The sequence below is a fragment of the Loxodonta africana genome, chromosome 4 (assembly GCF_030014295.1).
Source record: "Loxodonta africana isolate mLoxAfr1 chromosome 4, mLoxAfr1.hap2, whole genome shotgun sequence".
Classification (NCBI taxonomy): domain Eukaryota; kingdom Metazoa; phylum Chordata; class Mammalia; order Proboscidea; family Elephantidae; genus Loxodonta; species Loxodonta africana.
Genome location: NC_087345.1, coordinates 86279447 through 86305171, shown reverse-complemented (window position 1 = coordinate 86305171; position 25725 = coordinate 86279447). Strand labels below are relative to the sequence as shown.

Genomic DNA, 25725 nt, shown 5'->3' with positions numbered 1-25725 from the left:
ATTGTTCATTTTCCAAGTATTTGATTTCTTTTCCCTAGTTTTTCTGTTATTGATCTCTAGTTTTATTGCCTTGTGGTCTGAGAAGATGCTTTGTAATATTTCGATGTTTTGGACTCTGCAAAGGTTTGTTTTATGACCTAATATGTGGTCTATTCTAGAGAATGTTCCATGTGCGCTGGAAAAAAAAGTATATTTTGCAGCAGTTGGGTGGAGAGTTCTGTATAAGTCAATGAGGTCAAGTTGGTTGATTGTTGTAATTAGATCTTCCGTGTCTCTGTTGAGCTTCTTACTGGATGTCCTGTCCTTCTCCGAAAGTGGTGTGTTGAAGTCTCCTACTATAATTGTGGAGGTATCTATCTCGCTTTTCAGTTCTGTTAAAATTTGATTTATGTATCTTGCAGCCCTGTCATTGGGTGCGTAAATATTTAATATGGTTATGTCTTCCTGATCAATTGTCCCTTTTATCATTATATAGTGTCCTTGTTTATCCTTTGTGGTGGATTTAAGTCTAAAGTCTATTTTGTCAGAAATTAATATTGCTACTCCTCTTCTTTTTTGCTTATTGTTTGCTTGATATACTTTTTTCCATCCTTTGAGTTTTAGTTTGTTTGTGTCTCTAAGTCTAAGGTGTGTCTCTTGTAGGCAGCATATAGATGGATCGTGTTTCTTTATCCAGTCTGTGACTCTCTGTCTCTTTATTGGTGCATTTAGTCCATTTACATTCAGGGTAATTATAGATAAATAAGTTTTTAGTGCTGTCATTTTGATGCCTTTTTATGTGTGTTGTTGACAATTTCATTTTTCCACACACTTTTTTGTGCTGAGGCGTTTTTCTTAGTAAATTGTGAGATTCTCATTTTCATAGTGTTTGACTTTATGTTAGTTGAGTCGTTACGTTTTTCTTGGTTTTTGTCTTGAGTTATAGAGTTGTTATGCCTTTTTGTGGTTACCTCATTATATACCCCTATTTTTCTAACTAAAAACCTAACTTGTATTGTTCTATATCGCCTTGTATCACTCTCCATATGGCAGTTCAATGCCTCCTGTATTTAGTCCCTCTTTTTGATTATTGTGATCTTTTACCTATTGACTTCCATGATTCCCTGTTATGTGTATTTTTTTTTAATTAATCTTAATTTGTTTGTTTTTGTGATTTCCCTATTTGAGTTGATATCAGGACGTTCTGTTTTGTGACCTTGTGTTGTGCTGATATCTGATATTATTGGTTCTGTGACCAAACAATATCCTTTAGTATTTCTTGTAGCTTTGGTTTGGTTTTTGCAAATTCTCTAAACTTGTGTTTGTCTGTAAATATCTTAATTTCGCCTTCATATTTCAGAGAGAGTTTTGCTGGATATATGATCCTTGATTGGCAGTTTTTCTCCTTCAGTGTTCTGTATATGTCGTCCCATTCCCTTCTTGCCTGCATGGTTTCTGCTGAGTAGTCAGAACATATTCTTATTGATTCTCCCTTGAAGGAAACCTTTCTTTTCTCCCTGGCTGCTTTTAAAATTTTCTGTTTATCTTTGGTTTTGGTGAGTTTGATGATAATATGTCTTGGTGTTTTTCTTTTTGTATCAATCTTAAATGGGGTTCGATGAGCATCTTGGATAGATATCCTTTCGTCTTTCATGATGTCAGGGAAGTTTTCTGTCAGAAGTTCTTCAACTATTTTCTCTGTGTTTTCTGTCCCCCCTCCCTGTTCTGGGACTCCAATCATCCGCAGGTTATCCTTCTTGATAGAGTCCCACATAATTCTTAGGGTTTCTTCATTTTTTTTAATTCTTTTATCTGATTTTTTTTCAGCTATGTTGGTGTTGATTCCCTGGTCCTCCAGATGTCCCAGTCTGCATTCTAATTGCTCGAGTCTGCTCCTCTGACTTCCTAGTGTGTTGTCTAATTCTGTTATTTTATTGTTAATCTTTTGGATTTCTACATGTTGTCTCTCTATGGATTCTTGCAATTTATTAATTTTTCCAGTATGTTCTTGAATAATCTTTTTGAGTTCTTCAACAGTTTTATCAGTGTGTTCCTTGGCTTTTTCTGCAGATATCCTAATTTCATTTGTGATATCATTAAGCATTCTGTAAATTAGTTTTTTATATTCTGTATCTGATAATTCCAAAATTGTATCTTCATTTGGGAAAGATTTTGATTCTTTTGTTTGGGGGGTTGGAAAAGCTGTCATGGTCTGCTTCTTTAAGTGGTTTGATATGGATTGTTGTCTCCGAGCCATCACTGGGAAACTAGTTTTTCCAGAAAATCCGCTAAAAAAAAACTGCAGTCAGATCCCTATCAGAGTTCTCCCTCTGGCTCAGGCTATTCAGATGTTAATGAAGCCGCCTGCGAGCAGTCCAAATCCCTGCGGGACGGTTCCCCAGCTCGGATGCTGCTCTTTCTGCTCCAAGATCAGTCACTGCCTCCCGGGGACTTCTCCTACCGGCTGCGTCCCACGCCGCCCGTGGAACCGGCTGGTCCCCCTCCCGGGGTTAGTTCAGGGGGGTGGAGCAGGTCTCTGTGCTTGTGCCGTACCTGACTGGTACGCTGGCTCCAGGCTCTGGATACTATCGCTGCTTCCCTGTATTAGTTCGTTCTCCGTCTCTAAATCTGTGTTTGTTGTTCAGGGTTCGTAGATTGTTATGTATGTGATCGATTCACTTGTTTTTCCGTGTCTTTGTTGTAAGAGGGATCCGAGGTAGCGTCTGCCTAGTCCGCCATCTTGGCTCCGCCCCCCTTGATTTAGTTTTTGTGGATGGTGTAAGGTATGGGTCTTGTTTCATTTTTTTTTTTTTTTTTTTTTTTGCAGATGGATATCCAGTTTTGGCAGTACCATTTGTTAATGAGACTGTCTTTTCCCCACTTAACAAACTTTGGACCTTTTTCAAATATCAGCTGCTCACATGTGGATGGATTTACGTCTGGATTCTCGGTTCTGTTCCATTGGCTTATGTATCTGTTTTTGTACAAGTACCAGGCTGTTTTGACTACTGTGGCAGTATAACCCAAAACCCAAAAACCCTATAGGATGTGGCAGTATAATTGGTTCTAAAATCAGGTAGTGTGAGGCCTCCCACTGTGTTCTTCTTTTTCAGTAATGCTTTGCTTACCTGAGGCCTCTTTCCCTTCCATATGAAGTTGTTGATTTGTTTTTCCATCTTATTAAAAAATGTCATTGGTATATGGATCAGGATTGCACTGTATCTATAGATCCCTTTGGGTATAAGAGACATTTTTACAATGTTGAGCATTCCTATCCATGAGCAAGGTATGTTTTTCCGCTTACTTAGGCCTCTTATGTTTTCTTACAGTAGTGTCTTGTATTTTCTTTGTATAGGTCTTTTATGTCTCTGGTTAGATTTATTCATAAGCACTTTATCTTCTTGGGGGCTATTGTAAATGGTATTGATTTGGTGATTTCCTCTTCAACTTTCTTTATATTGGTGTACAGGAATCCATCTGATTTTTGTACACTTATCTTGATTCCTGATACTCTGCTGAACTCTTGAGGATTCTTAAGGGTTTTCTGTGTATAAAATCATGCATCTGCAAATAGAGATACTTTTATTTCTTCTTTATCAATTTGGATGCCCTTTATTTCTTTATCTAGCCTAATTGCTCTGGCTTATACCTCCAACACAATGTTGAGTAAGTGTGGTGATAAAGGGCATCCTTGTCTGGCTTCCGTTCTTAATGGGAATGCTTTTCATATATGGATGTCAAATTGACCAGGATCTTTTGTGGTAAAAAACATCCTGTCGTCATTGAATTGCCTTTGAACCTTTGCCAAAAATCAGCTGACTCTACTAGAATGGTTCTATTTCTTGGCTTTTTTTTCTGTCCCATTTTTCTATGTAGCCATCGTTTTGCCTGTAGCACACTGCCCTGATTACTTTTGCTTTATAATACATTTTCAAAGTGGGTATTATGAGTTGTTTGACTTTGTCCTCCTGGTCAAGAATTCTAATATTGTATTTCCATAGAAATTTTAGGATTAGCACAACAATAGCTTTTAAAAAATATTTGGTGCAATTTTGATTGTGATTACATTGAGTGATACATCACCTTGGAGGCAATCAACACCATATAGACCAGGAAGTGAACACTGGAGCAATGGGAGAGAGAAGCTGGTGCAAAATTCTTCTCAATTTCTCCTTTTGGATTATCCTGGGATGAAGTAATACAGATGGCCCCCCTCAAAGCAATTCACAAAAGTGATCAATTAGTGGCCTTGTTATATAAGGGAGACGTCTTAGAGGTGTCCTCATCTTATATTTACTCTTTTATTTCACTGCCTTATTTCACTTTCAATCCAAAAACCAAACCCGTTGTGGCCAAGTCTTATAGAGACCCTATAGGACAGGGTAGAGTACTACTACAGGGTTTCCAAGGCTGCGATCTCTACAGATACAGACTGACACATCTTTCTGTCATGGATCGGTAGGTGAGTTTGAACTTCCAACCTTTCGTTTAGCAGCCAAGTGATTAACCACTACGTCACCAGGGCTTCTGATTTCATTTCCATGCCCAAGCAAATATTTTGCCTCAGAGTGTGTTCTCAGGAATATCTTAGATACGAAAGTTACTCTGCATTACAAAAGATTTCCTTGAGATGTTAACATTTAATCAGAATTTTAAGCTAAAGAAAAATTTTGGAGTATGAACTCAGGAGGTTATATTTGGCAAGAATCTTTCTGTCATTTGTCAATCAGCCATAAAACAGTTACTGAACATGTGTCTACTTTTTGAGATAGTTATTGTAATATATTTAGAGAATATAGGTGTGGCAAAAAATAATATCCTTACCTTCATTAGTCTTTTACATAGCAGGCAGATGGTGTTGGCATTTTTAAACTTTTGATACATATAGCATTGTCATTTCATACTTTAAAATTGTTTTCGTTACTGCTACAAACGTACTACGATGATCAATCAAATATAAAAATATAAAACATAGTATCAGGCTGAAAAAATAAAATAAGCAAAAACAAATGAAATAGACAAAAATAAAGATCCTCTTGTACAGAAAAAAATTCACCTTTATGACTAAGATCACAAGTCTGGAATCAGGTAAATGGGAATAAAAAGGGGTTTGCTTCCTGTGGTTTAAGAAGACTAAAGCTGCTTTTCAGCCTTTGGATTTTGAGTGAGAATAGATTCTGATGTTTAAAGCCAAATAAAGCTTTAGGCCTACTGAAGAGGGAATTCTCACGTAAAGCCTTGTATTTATAGCCTAAATAAATTCATATTTGGTTTTAATTAGATTGTGATATTGAATTAAAATCCATAGTATCCTCAATATCGCATCTATAATATAATAAATTTTACAATTTATGTAAATTGTATGAACCTTATCACGTCAATATAATACCTAACTCTGCACTGGGGCCCCGTAAGTGGACCAAGTAGAGATCACCAAATACCTGAATGAAAGTGAAATAGGAGACAGAGAGAGGAGACACAAAAAGAGTTTAGAACCACAAAATTCCATAAAGTAGGTAAAAGATGGTGGAATTTAATACTCCCAGAAATATGCAAGAAAATTTTGTGAATTCAATACCATTCAAATTGAAATAATAAAGTAATGTAATGATAGGTTAACTGAAATGATGTGACTTCTAAAAAATGAATAAATATTCAATCCAACAATAAAGCTTAAATTAGAGAGGAATAATAGATGCTTTAAAAAAAATTTTTTTTTTTTTCAATAAGAACCAATTGATTCAATTATACATCTTGGAAATAATATATTTTTAAATCTTGGAAATTTAAAACAAAAGTTAAGAAATGACATAGCTTTTAGTCTATTAATTATAAATTTATAATTAGTGACTTGGAAACAGCACTGACAAGTTTCCCAAGAATACCATGAAAGTATCTGAAAGGTATGCTAGTCTGTATCCATAAAGACTGCAGCCTTGGAATCCCTGTAGTAGCACTCTACTCTGTCCTATAGGGCCTCTGTAAGACTTGACCACAACAGTTAAGATACATAAAAGAACAAATAAGAATCTTGAATAGCTAAGGAACATTTTAAGATTGGCTTGTACCCTGAGGTTATTTAGCAAATTCTGTTGAAATTACGCTTTTTTTTTTTTTCAGTGACCCATGCTGTTCTGAAGTCAGGATAAAAAGATCATGTACTGTCCATTACAGTAAGTAGATTAATAAAAAATAGGAGGAGGCAATATGTAAATATGGGACTTCAGAAGACACCACAGGAAAAAGTGCCGGTCTTGAAATTTGCTTTTACATTTTTAGCTGTCTCTGTGTGCATGTGTTTGTGTGTGTGTGTGTGTCTGGGTTGGCATGTCTGTATGTTTGAGTGTGTAAGTGCCTGGGGGAGGGTTCTGCTGGTAATTAGTAGTAATAAGTTCACAGACTGCCCTATAAAAAAGTTTCCTTTTCAAATTTATACCTTGTGATAGAAAGGAAAAAAAAATACAAATTAAGTAATTATTTTGATCCATGAACATGGCAGAGATTGCCTAAGAAAGACATTAAACATAGGCCTCAACTCCCACAGAGGAAATTGCAAATAAATATAAGCCCTCAAGAGAAAATAAAAGCACTCACAATATAAACCAGAAAATAAAGCATTATAAAATGGGTCTGCAGAAATAAAAGAAAGCATAATCTGGTTTACAAGTTTTGGCATACTGAAATAGCCTGCACTGAATCTCCAACTGGATACCTGTCAAGTTTTAATTCCAACACTTATATTTAAACTTCTACTTTTCAGTTTGGCTTTTATGCCTTAAATTTGTCTGATTTGTGTGTGTTGTTCTTTTTAATGATAAACTTGTTTTCTCAAAGTTTAGTTTGCCTCTTATTTGTTAATGTAGCATTTTTGGTGCCATTTCGTCGAAGAGTGATTAAAGCGAATAGAGTTTATTTTGGCAGTTATCAGAAAAAAGGAATTTATTGGCAGGGCTGAAGAAATACATGCCAGGTGAGCTTTCAAGAAAGATTTACAATGACACTCTGAAAAAAACAGGTCACCAAAGCACCTTCTGCTCCTGCTACAATCAGGAATTCATCATGGCTAAAACGGCTACACAGGAGTATAATCAGGTACCCAGAGTCATCAAAATTCAAAGAGTTATCTTCATTTCAGTTCAAAATTCTTCCTTCCATTTGTTGATTCATTTAACAAATATTTTACTGAAATGAGTGATCTGTATCAATGCATTTGGCAGGCAACCCAGAACAAAATTTTCTCTTTGCTCTCAAAATGCTCAAAATTTATCAAAAGAGTCAAGAAAAACGTTTCAATACATAGTAAAAATTGATATAGTATTGATAATTATACAGTGTCATTCCAGGAGTTTTGTGTGATACTAAATGACCACGAAACATAGCAATAAAAGTCCAATGCAGAGTTGGAGCAAGAAAGGGGACTTGGGCTTTGTCACTTTAATATAGGATAGAGATGCAGGGCATGATGAAAATTAAAGAGTTTTGATTATTTGAGAACACAAAGGTTTATTGTGACTCAAATTAGACTAATAGAGAAAGACTAGTAGCTGTACATGAGATAGTGAATTAATAATTAACTACATATTTTATAGCTATGGCTGAAGTTTTTTGTGTGGATGATTCAGTGCTCAGTCCAAAAATGACAGAATCCCTGAGACTATAGCTCTAAGAAATCATTTTAACCTGAACTGAAGACACCCCGGGATGTCACATTTCTGCCAAATAATCACCCAGAACGGATAGCCTATAAAATAAACATTAACACCCATGTGGGATGTGCTCCTTAGAACAATCAACTATATGAGACAAAAGGGCAACATTTTCTCAAAAGTAAAGATAAGAATTCAGGAAGGAGCAGGGAAACCAGATGAATGGAAACAGGAATCCCAGGGTGGAAATGGGGAGAGCTGACACATTATGGGGACTGCCACCAGCGTCACAGAACAACTTATATATGAATTGTTGAATAGGAAAATAATTTTCTTTTAAACTTTCACCCGAAGCACAATAAAATGTTTTAAAAAAATTTTAAAAAGAATAAATTAAAAGGGAAATTTTAAAATAATATTTTTAGATAAAAGAAAATGTAAAGACAGCACACCCTAACTTATAGAATGCAGCTTCAGAATCGTTTATAGAGAAATTATTAGCTACAAATGATTATATTGAAAAAAAAGACAGATCCCAAATCAATAAACAAATATTTTACCTTTGGAAACAAGAAAAAGAATAAAATAATCCCAAAGGGGGTAAAAAGAATGCATACTGTATTGATTTCATTTTTATAAAATCCAGTAAATGGAAACTAACATAGAGCAACAGAAAGGAGATCAATTGTCTCCTGGGTGTGGCAGGGGCGTGTATCTAAGAGGATGCGGAAGGGCAGAAGGGAGGATTTACAAAATGGGACAGGGAGACTGTTGAGGATGATGAATATGTTAATTTTGTTGATTGTGGTAATGATTACATGAGTGAATACATGTGTCAAAACTTACCAAATTATACACATTTGAATCATATGCAATTTATTATATTCCAATTATACATCCATAAATTTGTTTTTTAAAAAGCAACCAATATTGTATAGTTTTCTACTAGGTAATATACACCAGACAGGTCTCCAGGTGTCTGGAGATTGATGCTGCCTATCTGGATATTATCAGATACAGAATTTTAAGCTTGGGCAGGCAAAGAAGCAATATACTGTGCAATGGTAACAGCATGTTCTAAACAGGCTTTAGAGAGTCTTAAAGTAAAAAGACCTTGTGTCATTACTACTATATCACCTAATTCTGCTTTACTTACAGCTACCTCTGCCCTCACACCTATAAGCTCACTGGGTTTTCCTATGACAATTGATAAAAGAAGAAAATATTCAGACATGTTTTATATATGGATTGATGTGTTAAGTGATTCTACTCATAAATGGATTGTTACCACATTACAGCTCAGCTTAGGGGAGATCTTAAAAGACTTCACATGTACAAGAAATGGCCTGAGGTGTCAATATTCATGGTCTCCTGGGCAGTGGTGAATGGCTTAGTTAGCTGATCAAAGTTCTGAAAGTATCAAGAACTGTCCCATAGGGTTTCCAAAGAGCAGCTGGTGGATTCAAACTGGCAATCTTTTGGTTAGCAGCTGAGCTCTTAACCGCTGTGCCACCAGGGCTCCGTAATACACCCACTCCTCATTTATCAGCGTGGTTACGAAGACCAGGTCATTATGCGAATATGGGCATTATGCAAACATGGAGGATGACCTGGACAGGGGACGCAGGGTGCTCTTTCACAGAGCACACCTAGGGGCTAGCACGTGCAGCAGATCCTCCAACTCCTCTTCCTTTTCTCTATGTCCCCTCATTCTCTTCCCTCAATCCCAACTTCTCCTCCTCCACCTCTCCCTCTTTAATACAACTCCTTTGTCTCCTCATCTTGCCACTCTCCAGAGTGCCAGGTAGGGAGCAATTGGAACATGAGGTCCGGTGTCAGAGTACAGGTCCCTGGAGTTAGGCAGGCTGGCCGGCCACTCTGTAGGGACCTGAGCACAGCTGACTCTGGAGCTGGGCAGGACTGCATGAGAGTTTTGTGCAGGGGGATGAGGGTCTTTCACGTGCGGCTGCCTCATTTCTAGACTGGCCACCAGCTTCCAGGTTTGCCCTGGCTGCTTCTCGCTGCCTGTAGCCCAGAGCCTCCTGACGTCACTGGGAGCCCCGGAATCTGAGCACCTTCACCCACTGGCTGGGAGGTGGGTCTTGGGATCCCAGTGCCCTTCCCTTGCCTCAGCTGGGGCTGGTAAGGTAGGAGGTCCATGGGGTGGGGAGGGCATAAACATGAGTTACCACACTGGGTGATATCACTGCAGCCAGAATTATTCTTGTCTCACATTGCACTGTTCTTACTGCCAGACCTATGGTTAACACACAAATGGATAGTAGATTGTTTACCATTGATGTAAATGCAAAATGTAGGGTAATGAGATTGTCAGTAAGTGAGGAGCTCTGCTTCCTGTTTAGGCAGTTTTCTAATAGAAACAGATTTGTCTACAAATAACTGCAATGGAGTAAGATAAGAGTGCAAATTTAGGGGACAGCATTTGAAAAATTGCTAGTATGAGTGAGGACATAAACTTCTATTTTATTTAATTAAAATTAACTCATATTTTAATGTAAATAACTGCATATGTAATTCATTCCTGAGCAAGGATGATACCTGGTTAGCAATTCAAATATAATTACTGCTATCAAGATGAAGTACAGGGCATTATGGAAACACCTAAGAGTTTGAGAGAATTAGAAAAGACTTCTCTAAGAGAGTACAATTAAAGTAGAAAAGAATTGACGTGCCAGAGAAATCACATCCAGCAGACAGAACGTATATGAATGTCTTGAAGAAAAAAAACTGTCAGATTATTAAAATATCCAAACAAAAGAAAACCAAAGACAGAAGGGAAAGAATAGTCCAGCACAACTAGATGATGCCCAGCTACCACCACCAACTGCTGTGACAGGGATCAAAATAGAGGGTCCTGGACAGAGTTGGAGAAAAATGTAGAACAAAATTCTAACTCAAATACACACACAAAAAAAATACCAGACTTATTGGTCCGACAGAGCCTGGAGAAATCCCGAGAGTATGGCCCCAGGACACCATTAAAATTCAGTAATGAAGTCACTCCTGAGGTTCACCTTTCAGTCAAAGATTAGACAGGCCCATAAAACAAAACGAGACTAAATGGGTACACCAGCCCAGGGGCAAAGATGAGAAAGCAGGAGGGAACAAGAAAGCTGGTAATGGGGAACTCAAGGTTGAAAAGGTGAGAGAGTTGACATGTTGTGGGGTTGGCAACCAATGTCACAAAACAATCTGTGTACTAATCGTTTAATGAGAAACTAGTATGCTCTGTAAACCTTCACGTAAAGTACAATAAAAAATAATAATAATAATTAAAAAAACAAGAATGAACAAGCAAATAACAAAAACAGGTTTCCTGGAATAGAAAAAATGAAGGGAAATGGTATGAGGTGAGTCTGAAAGGGTAAGCGTGGGTCAAATATTATGGGGCTTTGAAAGTATTAAAGTTAGATAATTAAATAGCTTATATTGAGGACTCTTGGAATGCAATTTATTTATTTTTACCTAAAAAGTGAGATGATATTTACATATTGCATGCATCATTCTCGTTGCAGTATATGTAAAAAGTTAAGATCAGGAGAGATGTTTTTTAAGGATGATATACTTTTGTCTCCACATGGAGATGAAGATAATCCATGGGTTATTAGATAGTTTTTTAGACCCAGGTTGTGTTTCAACTCATCTCTGCCTCCAGCTGAAAGATTTTGTGTGGGCCCTATAGGTTAGAACTCCGGTCTCGAAATATTACTAGCAGAGGGTAACATGACATTGGTGCTTATATTGTCTCTGGCCTAAATGTGTTAGGGCAGTTGGTTTCCTGCTGATAAAATAGCAAAATTAGATCCATATCTCACGTAAGCAAGAAGGAATTAAACTTCCACTGTGGTGTAATTTGGCCTGGATTTAACCACCCCAAAGGAATTAAGAATAAATTATCTCTTGAGTGTAGAATAAGTACACGTATATTAGGAAAATTATACACAGTCAAAGGGAGACCAGGTTGATGGTATAAGCTGACTGGTATGCTTTCACTTTAAGCTTGTCATATTGCTTAGCTTTCTAGAAAAGTACCTTTCGTGACACCATTTACATCTTTGGAATTTATCTCTCCTTGCACTTTCCTTTCTTTATGCTAATCTTCGAAGAATTTATTCAGTGATCAGAGAAGGTAAAATTGTTTTAATTTGGATTGTATTAAATCTTCATCTTATCCAGAGAGCTTTGAAATGTTTTACCTTCTAGCCTCTTAAAGCAGTATCCCCTGGACATTTGAAGAACTCTTAGTATTACAGTAAGTACCTTCTTATTGGTGTTCAGGTCAAGAACAATGTTTGTGCTTCTGAGGAAAGGTAAGAGAAATATATTTTATTTATAATAGAGGCTGCTAAGAAACTGACCACCCACGTGTCTGTCATTTTGTCATACTGTGGGGGCTTGTGTGTTGCTGTGATTCTGAAAGCTATGTTGCCGGTATTCATATATAAGCAGGGTCACCCATGGTGGACAGGTTTCAGCTGAGCTTCCAGGATAAGACAGACTAGGAAGAAGGACCTGGCAGTCTATTTCTGAAAAGAATTAGCTACTGTCTTGGAAGAGGTACAACTAGAATGCTCCTAAGAAGCAAGGAGGGCAAGACTGCTTCTTACATACTTTGAACATGTTGTCAGGAGGGATCACTCCCTAGAGATGGATATCATGCATGGTAAAGTGTAGGGTCAGTGGAAAAAAGGAAGACCCTCAATGAGATGGTTTGACACAGTGGCTGCAACAATGGGCTAAAGCATAACAATTGTGAGTATGGCGAAAAACCAGTGTTTCATTCTGTGGTACATAGGGTCGCTATGAGTAGGACCCAACTCGATGGCATCTAACAAAAATGACAAAAACTGACATGCCATTCAGCCTGTGTTTTCTCTACGCTACAGACTCTTACGCGGTAGAGACATGGGTTGACCAGATGACAAAAAGGTCTCTTGAAGGACATTATACATGTATTTTATGTAATTATATAATTTTATATAAATTAAGAAAAATCTAGGATGGCATTTCTGACTGGGATTATCAGATGTATCAGAAAGTAAGTATGCTTCTTATTATCAATGAAATGTTTCTCCAATGTGTAGTTTGATTTTTTTGAAATAAATTGCAGGGAGTCCCAAATTACTCCTTTAACATGTATAGTAATAATTTAGTATTATTAAGTACGTATTGTAATATGTTACAGTTCTTGTTCAAAACATAGAAATGCAATCACTGTTCTGTGGTCTTCCAGCTTTGGGTGATATGTTATTGAAAAAACGTGCCTATTCCTAAAAGAAGAGAATGTTGATTGCCAAAATAAAAAAAAAAGAAGGATAGGACAAAATAAAAGAGAGCATATCATTTTAGATGCTAATCATCCATCAGTAAGACTCATTGTTGGGTTTAACAAAAGAGAACATCTTTTTACATGTTCCCTTCATCAATGCTTTCTCACCGGTTCATGCTATAGAAAGAGAATAATACTGCAAACATTATTGAGAATTTATACACAGATACAATGAAACAACCTGACAGATGAGAAGCAAAGTGGACTTGAAGAGGACTTGAAGCACTTACTGATGTATATCTTATATTAAAAAAAAAAAAAAAAAACCTAACAACTGGACCAATGAAAAACATCATGATAAACAGAGAAAAGACTGAAGTTGTCAAGGATTTCATTTTTACTTGGATCACAATCAACACCCATGGAAGCAGCAGTCAAAAAATCAAGGGACACATTGCATTGGGCAAATCTGCTGCAAAAGACCTCTTTAAAGTGTTCAAAAGCAAAGATGTCACTTTAAGGACTAAGATGCTCCTGACTGAAGCCATGGTGTTTTCAATCACCTCATATGCATGGGAAAGCAGAATTGATGCCTTTGAATTATGCTGTTAGTGAAGAATATTGAATGGACTACCAAAAGAATGAACAAATCTGTCTTGGAAGAAATTCAGCCAGAATACTCCTCAGGGCAAGTGTGGTGAGACTTTGTCTCAAATACTTTAGACATTGTCCTAGTCATCTAGTGCTGCTATAACAGAAATACCTCAAGTGGATGGCTTCAACAAAGAGAAATTTATTCTTTCACAGTCAGGTAGGCCGGAAGTCTGAATTCAGGGTACCAGCTACAGGGAAAGCCTTTTTCTTTCTCTCAGCTATAGGGAAGGTCCTTGTCATCAGTCTTCCCTGACCAAGGAGTTTCTCAGCACAGGGATCCCAGGTCTAAAGGATGCACTATTCTGGCTCTTGTTTCTTGGTGCTATGAGGTCTCCAGGTCTCTCTGTTCACTTGCTTCTCTCTTTCACACTCCAAAGGAGATTGATTTAAGGCACAACCTAATCTTGTAGATTAAGTCCTGCCTCATTAACATAACTGCTGCTAATCCCGCCTCATTAACATCGTGGAGGTAGGATTTGCAACACATAGGAATATCACATCAGATCACAAAATGGTGACAATCACACAGTACAGGAAATCATGGACTAGCCAAGTTGACACACTTTGATTGCCCCATGCTGAACCTTTTCATTTACACACTGAGAAACCAGCAAGTAAAACATGCATTCAAAGACTTGGTTCATAAAATAGAATTTCCTGCAAATTAATGAAAGTGTTAACACAATTGAGTGTCATTATGAAGGTTCAATAAAGAATAAATGAAGTTCTAGCCGCCTTCTAATATTCATACCCTATACCCATCTCTCTTTACCACACCTTATGCTGAAACCAATTGCTTAAACTTTCTTTTTAATCCAGAAGTGTCTATGTTGTGTTTTCCTTTGAAACTTTAGGTAAGTTCAGCATAATCACTAATTTATACTTCTGAATTGAAAACCAGTGCCTATAGAACATAGTCCACTTGGCTAATTATTCTGAACAATAAAAATGGTTTACATTTAATGGCTTAAAAGGGCAAGTACTTTTAATCACCTAACTCTTAAATTTTCTCTTCTCTGTTATTAGTATAATAAGTTTCTTAGAAATTATATGAAATATGGAATTAAATATTTAAAACACCACATTTTTGCACACTATAGTATAAACACTCATCTGACAGGCTTGGGTGTTATTTTTCTAACTTACAAGTAATTTGAAATTCATAAATACTCTGTTTTCTCGTTATACTGAAGGCACATGTTATGTCTGGTTTTATATACTCTCCTTGGTATCTATATTTTTCAAATGTGTGGCAAAGAAATATTTAGGCTGCCACTACTACTCTTATGTAACCTGGAAGTCTGATAGAATTGTAATAAATAATAATAGGTCTTCTACAGAGAATATTTACTCTGTCATACACTTAAATATTTAAGTTCTATGCCATATTTTATTTAATTTTTGTAGATATATGACAAACTAGACATGACTATTTCCCTTTAAAAAACGTGTAAATTAGTGCCCAATTTGAGTAACTTGCCTGAGGCCAGGAGCTATACTGGCTTGTATGATAGCCTGATCAAAAACAAACTAAAATAGAAGAAAATAAAAAACCTGGAATTTTTTCTGTTTGTGTTAATAGTTGAGACTCTGTAAGAACTTGCGTAGTTTATATAATTTACTAAGAATCTGAACAATTTTATCTATTATTTTTTCACTCAAATGATCTAATTTGATCATAAGTATGTTATTTATGGTAGCCAGGGAAGATACAAACCTCCAATATTATTCTTGGCGTATAAATGATAGCATTATTGAATCACTATAAGATACTCTCTTCATTTTGCTATTGCAGGGGAGCAGTAGGGGAGTGAGTACGATAAAAGTATAAAATATTAACAGTACGTGATAGTAAAACTTTGTATTGGGAGGCAGATTGAAAATAATAAGGTTAATGAATGTGTTTATTACAATGTGGTAGATTCCCAGCTTTAAAAAATGGCGTGGAGTATTGGGTAGAAATCTGGATTTGGACATATTTGGTTTCTAGTCTCTGTCTAGGAAAAAAGGAAAAAAGTCAAGGGACAAATTTCACACTTAAGTGTTATTGTTTGTTAGCTTTTATGCCCTGTCTCACTGGACACTGTCCCACAAGCTCCCTTTTCCAATTTCTATACTAATGTGTGTTATGTTTTAAATTCCTTAGTGTTTTGTATACTTTCCTCTTCTGGTGATTTTGATTCTCTGAATCAATCCCCCTGAGCCAGTGGCTGATCAGATAGATAAAACATTAAGTAGAAGTGCAAGTAAAATCTATGCAGTAATCATGCCATGGAGTTTCAACACATCTTCTGACATTTTTCCTCTTTTATTTTTTTTGCTGCTTTCTCACTCTGCAGTTGTTTCCCAAGGGTAAAATGAGACATATCATTAACATGGCATTGCAAGATCCTATGTTCAATGGGAAAAGGAGAGGATGGATTCAGCAATACTAGCTTCCCTCGATTACAACGATGGCATTTGCTGATAACTTCTTACTATCCTAGCTGTTCTGAATGTGTGTAAAACTGTGTGAATAACAGAGGTAAGTATAGTAATAAAAGGCAGTGAAAATCTCCCTATTCTTAACATTGATTTATTTTGTATCAGCCTGACTTCTAATCAAATTAAACAGGATATATTACGGTTATAGTTTAAAACTAAATATATTAAAAAGTATTTTTTTAAGAGGCAAGTATATATTATTTTATTGTATCAGTTTATTCATTCTACATCAGTTGAATGGAGACAACTGCTGCTTCTACGTCTGTGTGTTTCTAATTGTACACAGGCTGTGCAGTGCTGGGTTTAAGTGAACAGAATTTCATTTCAGGTAGTCTGATATTATATTTAAGACTTGCTAGCTATATGAATTTTTTAAGTTGCATAATTTCCCCCAGCCTTAGTTTTTTTATTTAAGAATAAAAATAAAAATTTCATAGCATAGTTATGAAGAATAAATCAGATAAATTATAAAATCTTTAGTCTTTCACTGAAATAGTTCCTTTGATAATTTGAAGATATGAATATCCTTTCCAAAGTTGAGAGTTTATTCCAATTAAATTAAAAATATATTTAATTAAACTCTTATTTTTAAGTACTTATCAAGTGTGATATAATTTATGAACTACTTTTTCATTTGTTATTTCAATTAATTCTCATAAACACCCTTGACATTTCAACTTCATTTTTAGAAGAAATTCAGTAACTCATTCAAAGTCACACATTCACTGTGTGGTCTGTTCGAATTTTTAATGCACGTCTCTCTATTTGCAAAGCCCATATACTTTCTGGGATAATAAATTGATCTCATAAATTGAAAATTAATATTAAATCTATCATTTTATTAATAATGATTTCTTTTTCTTGTCTCTGGTGGCAAAGTGGTTAAGAGCTATGGCTGCTAACCAAAAGGTCAGCAGTTCAAATCCACCAGCTGCTCCTTGGAAACCATATGGAGAAGCTCTACTCTGTCCTATAAGATCGCTATGAGCCAGAGTCAATTCAATAGCAATGAGTTTCTTGTTTCTGTATTAAATGATCCATTAAATTATAGGTGGCTAGTTAGTGAACTGAAAGTGTGAGGTTATGAGTTGATATTCTCCACAAACTCCTACATGTGTGAATGTTACTCTTTCTGAAATTATTAAGTGTGATTTGGTGATGTCTATTTTCCTTATTTATTTCTATACACACTGGTATGAAATCTGAGAATCGAACCTACCCATCTTATTAAAGTGAAGAAATATAAAATATTCTGCTTTTTCCAGGGAAATATTACTCTAAGAACTATGAAAAGTAGTAAAAAAAAAAAAAAAAAATTGCAATGAAACAATTCTGCCAGCAAGTCAATGGCATCTCCTGTGGAGACTTTGTTTCATTCAGGTAGAGGAAAGGACTCAAAAGAACCTGGTGTTATTGTCCAAAGCCAAGAATGACTGAGCAGTGCCAAATGCATATTTTAGTGTAATTATGAAGCTATGTTGCATGTTGTTCACAACACTGTACTAAACTCTTTTCCTTTTTTCTAACACATTAATTTAAACCCTGAACAAGCCTTTAAATTCAATAAAGTAAAAAGAGACAGGGTGACATGGTCAATAAAAGAAATTGCTTTGAAGATTTGCTCTGTCTCTGTTTTTCTAATGGCCTTTAATGAGACGACTAAAGAAGAAAGAACTGAGCAAACATGGAGGTAGGTGGAAAAGGTAGACTTTCAAAATCATTAAACTGCCAACCGGCATTCCCACCTAGCATAACATAAAGCAGTAAAAAGAAAGAAAAAAAAAAAAAAAGAGAGAGAGAAAAAAGAAAAGAAACACCAGAAAAGAAGTGGAACCAGTCAAAGGTACCTCTTGTTTGTCAAAGGTGCATCCTTCAATCTTTCAAAGCTAACTTGACCTTTAAGATAAAGTCCCTTTCTTACCTTGTACATCAAGCAATTGTCATCAGTATTCTAAAAAGTGGCTGTTAGTATTTACTTGATGGGAGAGATTTTGGAAGAGCAGAATATAGGAGTGTTTTGAGAACAAGTGCCCTGAAGATCGTTTCCAGTCATCTTACTTAAGCAATGTTAAGGATTACTATTCTGTCTCAGGGTCTTTTGAAGGTAAGGAAGGATCCATTTTGATGAAATGGGTGGAAGGAGATGTAAAGCCTGGTGACACAAGCCATGTTCAGCCAGGGAAAATATGAATCTGCACTCAGAAACACAAAGCTGAAATGATGAGTTAAAATCTTGAAGATATCCTTCACTACTCTACCTGAGTACATCCTTGGGATGACTTAAGAATCTGCAAACCATATGACCTCTGAAACACCGAAGTTAATTTTTCTCTAATGGTTTTAAATGGTGAACATTTTTATCAGCCTATTTGATGTACATAAATATAATTCATTGAATTTACTTAAATATTTTTACATAAAATTTGGTGTACTGCCACTAATCTTGTAATACCGGATCATGTCCTGTTAGAGTTTCTTCTTGCTAATTTTTTTTTAATGATCCTTGCAGACTGGGTATAGAACTGTTTATTTTTTGTTACGCACAAGTAAACTCTCCTAATATCTCTTCGTATGTGGTTTCACAGGGCTTCATACATTTCTTCAGGGCTTTAATCAATCACCAGAATGAGTAAGTCATGGTACTTTATTCAGAAAAATATTAAAATTAAGAGGAAAAATAGATACGTATTTTTAAAACTTGAACACATTTAAAATTACTGTGCAATGATACATTAACCCAAACCAAACCCGTTGCTGTTGAGTTGATTCTGATTCATAGTGACCCTGTAAGACAGAGCAGAACCACCCATAAAGTTTCCAGGGAGCAGCTAGTTAGCTGCTTAGCAGCTGTAGCTCTTAACTGCTGTGCCACCAGGGCTCCACTCAGTATGTAATAATAATTTATTGTACTCACTGAATAATAATAATAAAAACAATAATAATTACTATAGTAACATCCTGGGTCACTAATGCCAGTAAACTATTGCAGGAACTTCACTCTTGAGATTAAAGTAAAATATTGTCTATTTCATGAGAATGCCCTTTAGGACTTTAAGGTGTTATGAAAAAAACAAGTGATTTAATGAATAGTGACCCCTGACAAAGGAAGAATGATATCACTGGACTCACAGAGCGAGGTGAAAGGATGGATTGTAAAGTAATTTAAAGGGAAATAATTTTTAAGTAATATTTTATGAATATAAATTTTTTAAATTTATATATCAATAACATTTTCTTTCCTTTACATATCCTTTGTTTTCAATTTACTTAACACAGAGATTTGGGGCAAATATTATAGGCGAAGTAGGAAAATAATTTATCTTGCAAAACACAGACACGAATTTAAGAAAATGTCCAAACTATAATACAGCATAAAATAGAGAACCGCACATGATGGCAACGTCAGGTTCAACAACAACTCAACATCTAGTAATTTATTTATTTGACAAGTGTTTGTATAAAATCTACTATATACTAAGCAAGGAGCCCTGATGGTATAATGGTTAAATGTTCAGCAGCTAATCAAAAGGTGGGTGGTTTGAACCCATCAGCTGCTACATGGAAGAAAAGACCTGGTGAACTGCTCCCATAAAGATTAACCCTTTGCCACTGAGTTTATTTGGACTCATAGTGACACTATATGACAAAGTAGAACTGCCCTATATGGTTTGTCACTATAGGGTTGCTATGAGTCGGAATCAACTGGATGGCAACCGGTTTGGAGTTTTTTTGGTTTAATTTTTAGGGAAGCATACTGTCACATCTTTCTCTGGCAGAGCAGGTGGTGGGTTTAAACTGCTGACCTTTCGTTTAGCAGCTGGCATTAAACCACTGCACCACCAGGGCTCCCATGAAAGATTACAGCCTAGAAAACCCTATGGGACAGTTCTACTTCACCCTATAGGGTCACTACAAGTGGAAATTGACTCTGGCCCACAACAACACAACATATAATAAATACTGGATTATGTTGCAATCATTTTGGCAATTAGACACTGTCCCAACTTTCAAGAATACACATGGTAGTGAGAGGATTCACAGATTTTGGCACTTGGTATGTTAAGTGTGATGGGTTTGGGAAGCATGGCTATAAGGTCTTTATGGAAGCCCATGCAACGGATACAAAACCTATTGCTGTGTTGAGTAAGAAGGGATTTGATTATGGTTATCATTACAATGTGCTACCTACAGGCTACCTACATCCACATATATTATTCATTCCAGCCTCACAATCACTCTCAAAAAGGTTTGTATTACTGACGAGGAGCAGAGAAACTAAGTAGCCATTGGTGGCAGTGCTGACATCTCACAAACATCTAGCATGTTGCAAAAACTCGGTAATCAAATCCAAGCTGAGATGGGAGCAGTGGGATGTGTGTGTATGGTGGTGGTGTGGTGGAGAAGAAAAATACCAGGATGGGAGAGGTCAGCATCATGTAGGTGACATGGAAGAACAAGGCTAAGATTCACTTGCCTAGAAGACCAGACAGGCACTATAAAACGTCCCCCCCTGCCTTTTTTTTTTTAATTATTACTTGTATTTTTCCTATGGGATTCTATTGGTAGTAAATTTGTCTTAGACATAGTCTTTTATATAGGTCATATCTTCTTAATCCCAAAGGTTTTCAGCTCAATGGTTAAGGAACATTTTTTCAATAGAAAATCCTTACATCACTTTCACTAAATACTGGGCATTTTTCTAAATACTTCAATAGATTAACTTATTTGTTGTAATTAGTTGCTGTCTAGCTGATTCTGACTCGTTGTGGCCCCATGTGTGTAGAGCAGACTGCTCCATAGGGTTATTTAGGCTGTGACCTTTCAGAAGCAGATTCCCAGGCCTACCTTTCAAGGTGCCTATGGGTGGGTTTGACCCTCCAACCTTTTGGTCAGCCTTTCAGCTAGTAGTAAAGCATTGAACTATTTGCACAACCAGGGACTCCTATTAACTCATTTAATTCATTAGCTCATTTAATATTCACAAAAACCTTATGAGGTAGAAGGGCATACAGAGAAAGAAATGGTATATTTACAGATGAAGAGACTGAAGCACAGAGGAATTAAGTGATTTTGAGATCTAGTAAGCAGCTTAGACTGAAACATAGAGATTCTTACTCTTCCCTATGAAAATATCTATGGTAAAACATTTTATTTATTAAAAAAAATAAAACATGCTATTTTAAAAACATATAACAAAAATTTTAAAACCAGCTTTTTTTGGAGTATACCTATGTATCTGTTTGACTAAGGATAATTCTGGAATAATATTAGTAATAACTATTATTTTATATTGTTTTTGCTGTTAGATGCCATTAAGTCAGTTTTGACTCAGAGTGACAGAGCAGAGCTGTTCTATAGGGTTTTCTTAGCTATAATCTTTAAGGAAGCAGATAGCCAGGTTTCTCTCCCTCTGAGCCACTGGGTGGGTTCAAACTGACATCCTTTTAGTTAACAGCCCAATGCTGAACTGTTTATGCCACGAAGGCTCATTATTATTTTTTTTAAAAAGAAAAATGCATTGTATAGAACAAAAATAATGATACATAAGTAGGCTGAAACATCGTGAAATATTGCCAGAGATTCAGATGCAATCAATCCGTTTTAAGCCTTCCCAGTTTCTCTCACATTATGAATTAAATTGTGTTCTCTAAAATATTTGTCAACTTTGCTAGACCATGATTCCCAGTATTGTGTCATTGTCCACCATTTTGTCATCTGATATGAATTTCCTGTGTGTTATAAATCCTACGTGTATGATGTTAATGAAGTAGGATTAGAGGCAGTTATGTTAATGAGACAGAACTAAATCTACAAGAATAGGTTGTATCTTGAGTCAGTCTCTTTTGAGATACAAGAGAGAGAAGTGAGCAGAGGCAGAGGGACCTCGTAGCAACAAGAATTAAGAACCAGGAGGGGAGCATATCCTTTGGATCCGGGGTCCTTGCTCTGAGAAATTCCTAGACCATAGAAGAATTGACGAAAAGGATCTTCCCCCAGAGCTGACAGAAGAAGCCCTCCCCTGGAGCTGGCACCCTGAATTTGGGCTTCTAGCCTTCTAGGCTGTGACAGAATTAGTTTCGCTTTGTTAAAGCCATCCACTTATGGTATTTCTATTATAGCAGCACTAGATAACTAAGATAGTCTTCTATCTCTTGCTGCCTACTTCTCCTAATATCTGAGATTATTCAAGGCAATGGCTTCACTATCTCTGACTTCCAAAGAGTTAGTAGCACTTGGAAAAGCAAAAGTGGATAGGTGACTAAGGATAAATGAGTTACCTTTTTAGAAATGTCAAACTACCTTTTTGAGAAAAATTTAACCTTTAACTGATTACTTGTCTTTTCAATTGATATACCCGTAGACTCACCTACAATAATGAGAAAAGCAGAATAAGAAACTTTCATTGGGGTGGGAGCAATGACACAAGTAGATTCTGGTTGAGGAGGAACCTTCTGAAATGTCTACTTGAAAGTTTCCCCGTGTGCCTGTCAGTTTGTCATACTTCTGGGGCTTGTGTATTGCTGTGATGCTGAAAGCTATGCCACTGATATTCAAATACCAGCAGGGTCACCCATGGTGGACAGGTTTCAGGTGAGCTTTCAGTCTAAGACAGACTAGGAAGAAAGAACTGGCAGTCTACTTCTGAAAAGAATTAGCCAATGAAAACTTTATGAACAACAATGGTAACATTGTCTGATATAGTGCCCGAAGATGAGCCCCTCAGGTTGGAAGTCCCTCAAAAGATGACTGGGGAAGAGCTACCTCCTCAAAGAAGAGTCCACCTTGATGACAAGGATGGAGTCGAGCTTGTGCAACCTTCATTTGCCGATGTGGCATGACGTAAGATGAGAAGAAACAACTGCAAACATTCATTAATAATCAGAACATGTAATGTATGAAGTGTAAATCCAGGAAAATTAGAAATCATCAAAAATTAAATGGAACACATAAACATTGACATCTTAGGCATTAGTGAACTCAAATGGATTGGTATTGGCCATTTTAAATCAGATAATCATATAATCTACTATGCCAGGAACGACAACTTGAAAAGAATGGCATTGTGTGCATTGTCAAAAGAACATTTCAAGATCTATCCTGAAGTACAGCGCTGTCAGTGGTAGGATAATATCTATATGCCTACAAGGAAGACTGGTTAATATGACTATTACTCAAATTTACACACCAACCACTAAGGCCAAAGATGAAGAAATTGAAGATTTTTACCAACTTCTGCAGTCTGAAATTGATCAAACATCTAATCAGAATTCATTGATAATTACTGGTGATTGGAATGAGAAAGTTGGAAACAAAGAAGGATTGGTAGTTGGATTAACAGCCTTGGTGATAGAAATGATATTAAAGATCACATGATAGAATTTTGCAAGACCATGGGAGCAGCAGTGAAGAAATTAAAGAAAAAAAACAAAACAAACACATTTCATTGGCAAATCTGCTGCAAAAGACCACTATAAAGTATAAAAAAGCAAAGATGTCACCCTGAAGATTAAGGAAGCCATGGTGTTTTCAATCACCTCATATGCATGTAAAAGCCAGAAGACCAAAGAAAAATCGATACATCTGAATTATGGTAATGGGGAAGAATATTGAATATATCATAGACTGCCAAAAAAATAAACAAATCTGTCTTGGAAGAAGTACAGGCAGAATGACCCTTAGAAGCAAGGATAGTGAAACTTAATCCCGTGTACTTGAACATGTTACCAGGAGAGACCAGTCCTCAGAGAAGGACATCGTGCTTGGTAGAGTAGAGGTTCATCAAAAAAGGGGAAGATCCTTAGCGAGATGGATTGACACAGTGGCTGCAGGAAGGGATCAAGAATAATGATTGTGAGGCTGGTGCAGGACCAGACAAGTTTTTAATTCTATTATACATGGTGTCACTCTGAGTCAGAATCAACTCGATGGCACCTAACAACAACTTGAAAGTTTACAGGTGGTATTCAGAATCAGAAAATTTGGGTTGAAATCCCTGCTCTAAGCTGTGTGATAATGTAAAGTTTTTGGTTTTGATTTTGTAACTTGCATTTGCCCAAGTTTTTGCCTGTAAAAGAGAGGAAAATAAAGCATTTTTGTCATTATGTAGGTGCTTTAAATTTCCCTTGAGGGTGAAATAACATACTATCTCAGCCAACTTCCAGCCCCATAGTTGGGTTTTTTCTTAATGTATTTTTGTTCTTTGTGCTTTCTCCTATAGGTCTGGCAGGAGAAAAACAAATAAGCAACTGAAGAATGAGAAACCATACAGCAATAACAGAGTTTGTCCTCTTGGGACTGTCAGATGACCCAAAGCTTCAGATTGTGACTTTTGTCTTTCTACTTATCACCTACATGCTCAGCATCACTGGGAACCTGACCATTATCACCCTCACCCTGCTGGATTCCCACCTCCAGACCCCCATGTATTTCTTCCTCAGGAATTTCTCCTTATTAGAGGTTTCATTCACAACTGTCAGTATACCCAGGTTCCTGGGCACCATTATTAGCGGAGATAAAACCATTTCCTTTAATAACTGCATTGCTCAGTTATTTTTCTTCATTCTCTTGGGAATCACTGAATTTTACCTTCTGGCTGCCATGTCCTATGACCGCTATGTGGCCATCTGCAAACCCCTGCATTATGTGACTATCATGAATCGCAGAGTCTGCACACTGCTTGTCTTCTCTTCATGGCTGACTTCAGTCTTAATCATATTCCCAGCGCTCATGTTGCTGTTAAAGCTTGATTACTGTAGATCTAACTTGGACCATTTTACCTGTGATTATTTTCCCCTGCTGCAACTTTCTTGTTCAGACACAAAATTCCTAGAGGTAATGGGTTTCTCCTGTGCTGTGTTTACTTTACTGTTCACGTTGGCATTAATAATTCTGTCTTACATATATATCATCAGAACAATTTTGAGAATTCCTTGTACTAGTCAGAGGACAAAGGCCTTCTCTACGTGTTCTTCCCACATGATTGTCATCTCTATCTCTTACGGTAGTTGCATTTTCGTGTACATTAAACCCTCAGCAAAAGACAGGGTGTCTTTGAGCAAGGGAATAGCTGTGCTAAACACCTCAGTAGCTCCCATGCTGAACCCATTTATTTACAGCCTGAGGAATCAACAAGTCAAGCGAGCCTTCATGGACATGGCAAGGAGGACTGTATTTTTCACAAGCAGATGAAAAGATGTGGTGTCAAGAATTAGAGGCAAACTGAATGGCAATTTAAAAAATAAAAATAAACATGGATTTTCAGTAGCCTGTTCAAAATCAGAATGTCTTCCCTTTAATTCATGGCCATGCATTTTTTTTTTTCTATGTAGTTCATGGGAATATTTTTTAAATATATTTCTCATTCCACTTAAAATATCTCTTTCATGCCTTTCCGACTCCCCCTTCTTCTGAACAGTTTTGTTAATCACAATTTCTTCAACAATAATTTTTTTGAAAAGGAAAATTTTCTTTTCAGTTGTGTTTAGGAAAACAATGATCTCTAGAAACTTAGGAGTCACTCTATGATATTTCGTTTACTATACACAGAACATAATTTTTTAATTTTCATTTATATTTGTCAGAAATTTCCTTCACTCTCTTGCAGTTTCTGTAGGAAATTGGTGGTGGGGGCGATACCACACAATTTAAATAAAAATACAAATGCATTTGAAA

The 25725-nt window shown here is 36.4% G+C and overlaps 1 protein-coding gene across 1 annotated transcript; it reads left to right on the top strand.

Moving 5' to 3' along the window:
- Positions 1-23665: 23665 nt before the first annotated feature.
- Positions 23666-25398, top strand: LOC100654092 (olfactory receptor 6C1). Its single transcript, XM_003405075.3, has one exon. The coding sequence runs from the start codon at positions 24307-24309 to the stop codon at positions 25240-25242; it is 936 nt and encodes a 311-aa protein (XP_003405123.1). The 5' UTR covers positions 23666-24306; the 3' UTR covers positions 25243-25398.
- The last annotated feature ends 327 nt before the right edge of the window (positions 25399-25725 follow it).

Excerpts from the sequence above, each read along its gene's own strand:
- LOC100654092 (XM_003405075.3), top strand. The coding sequence starts at position 24,307 with ATGAGAAACCATACAGCAATAACAGAGTTTGTCCTCTTGGGACTGTCA.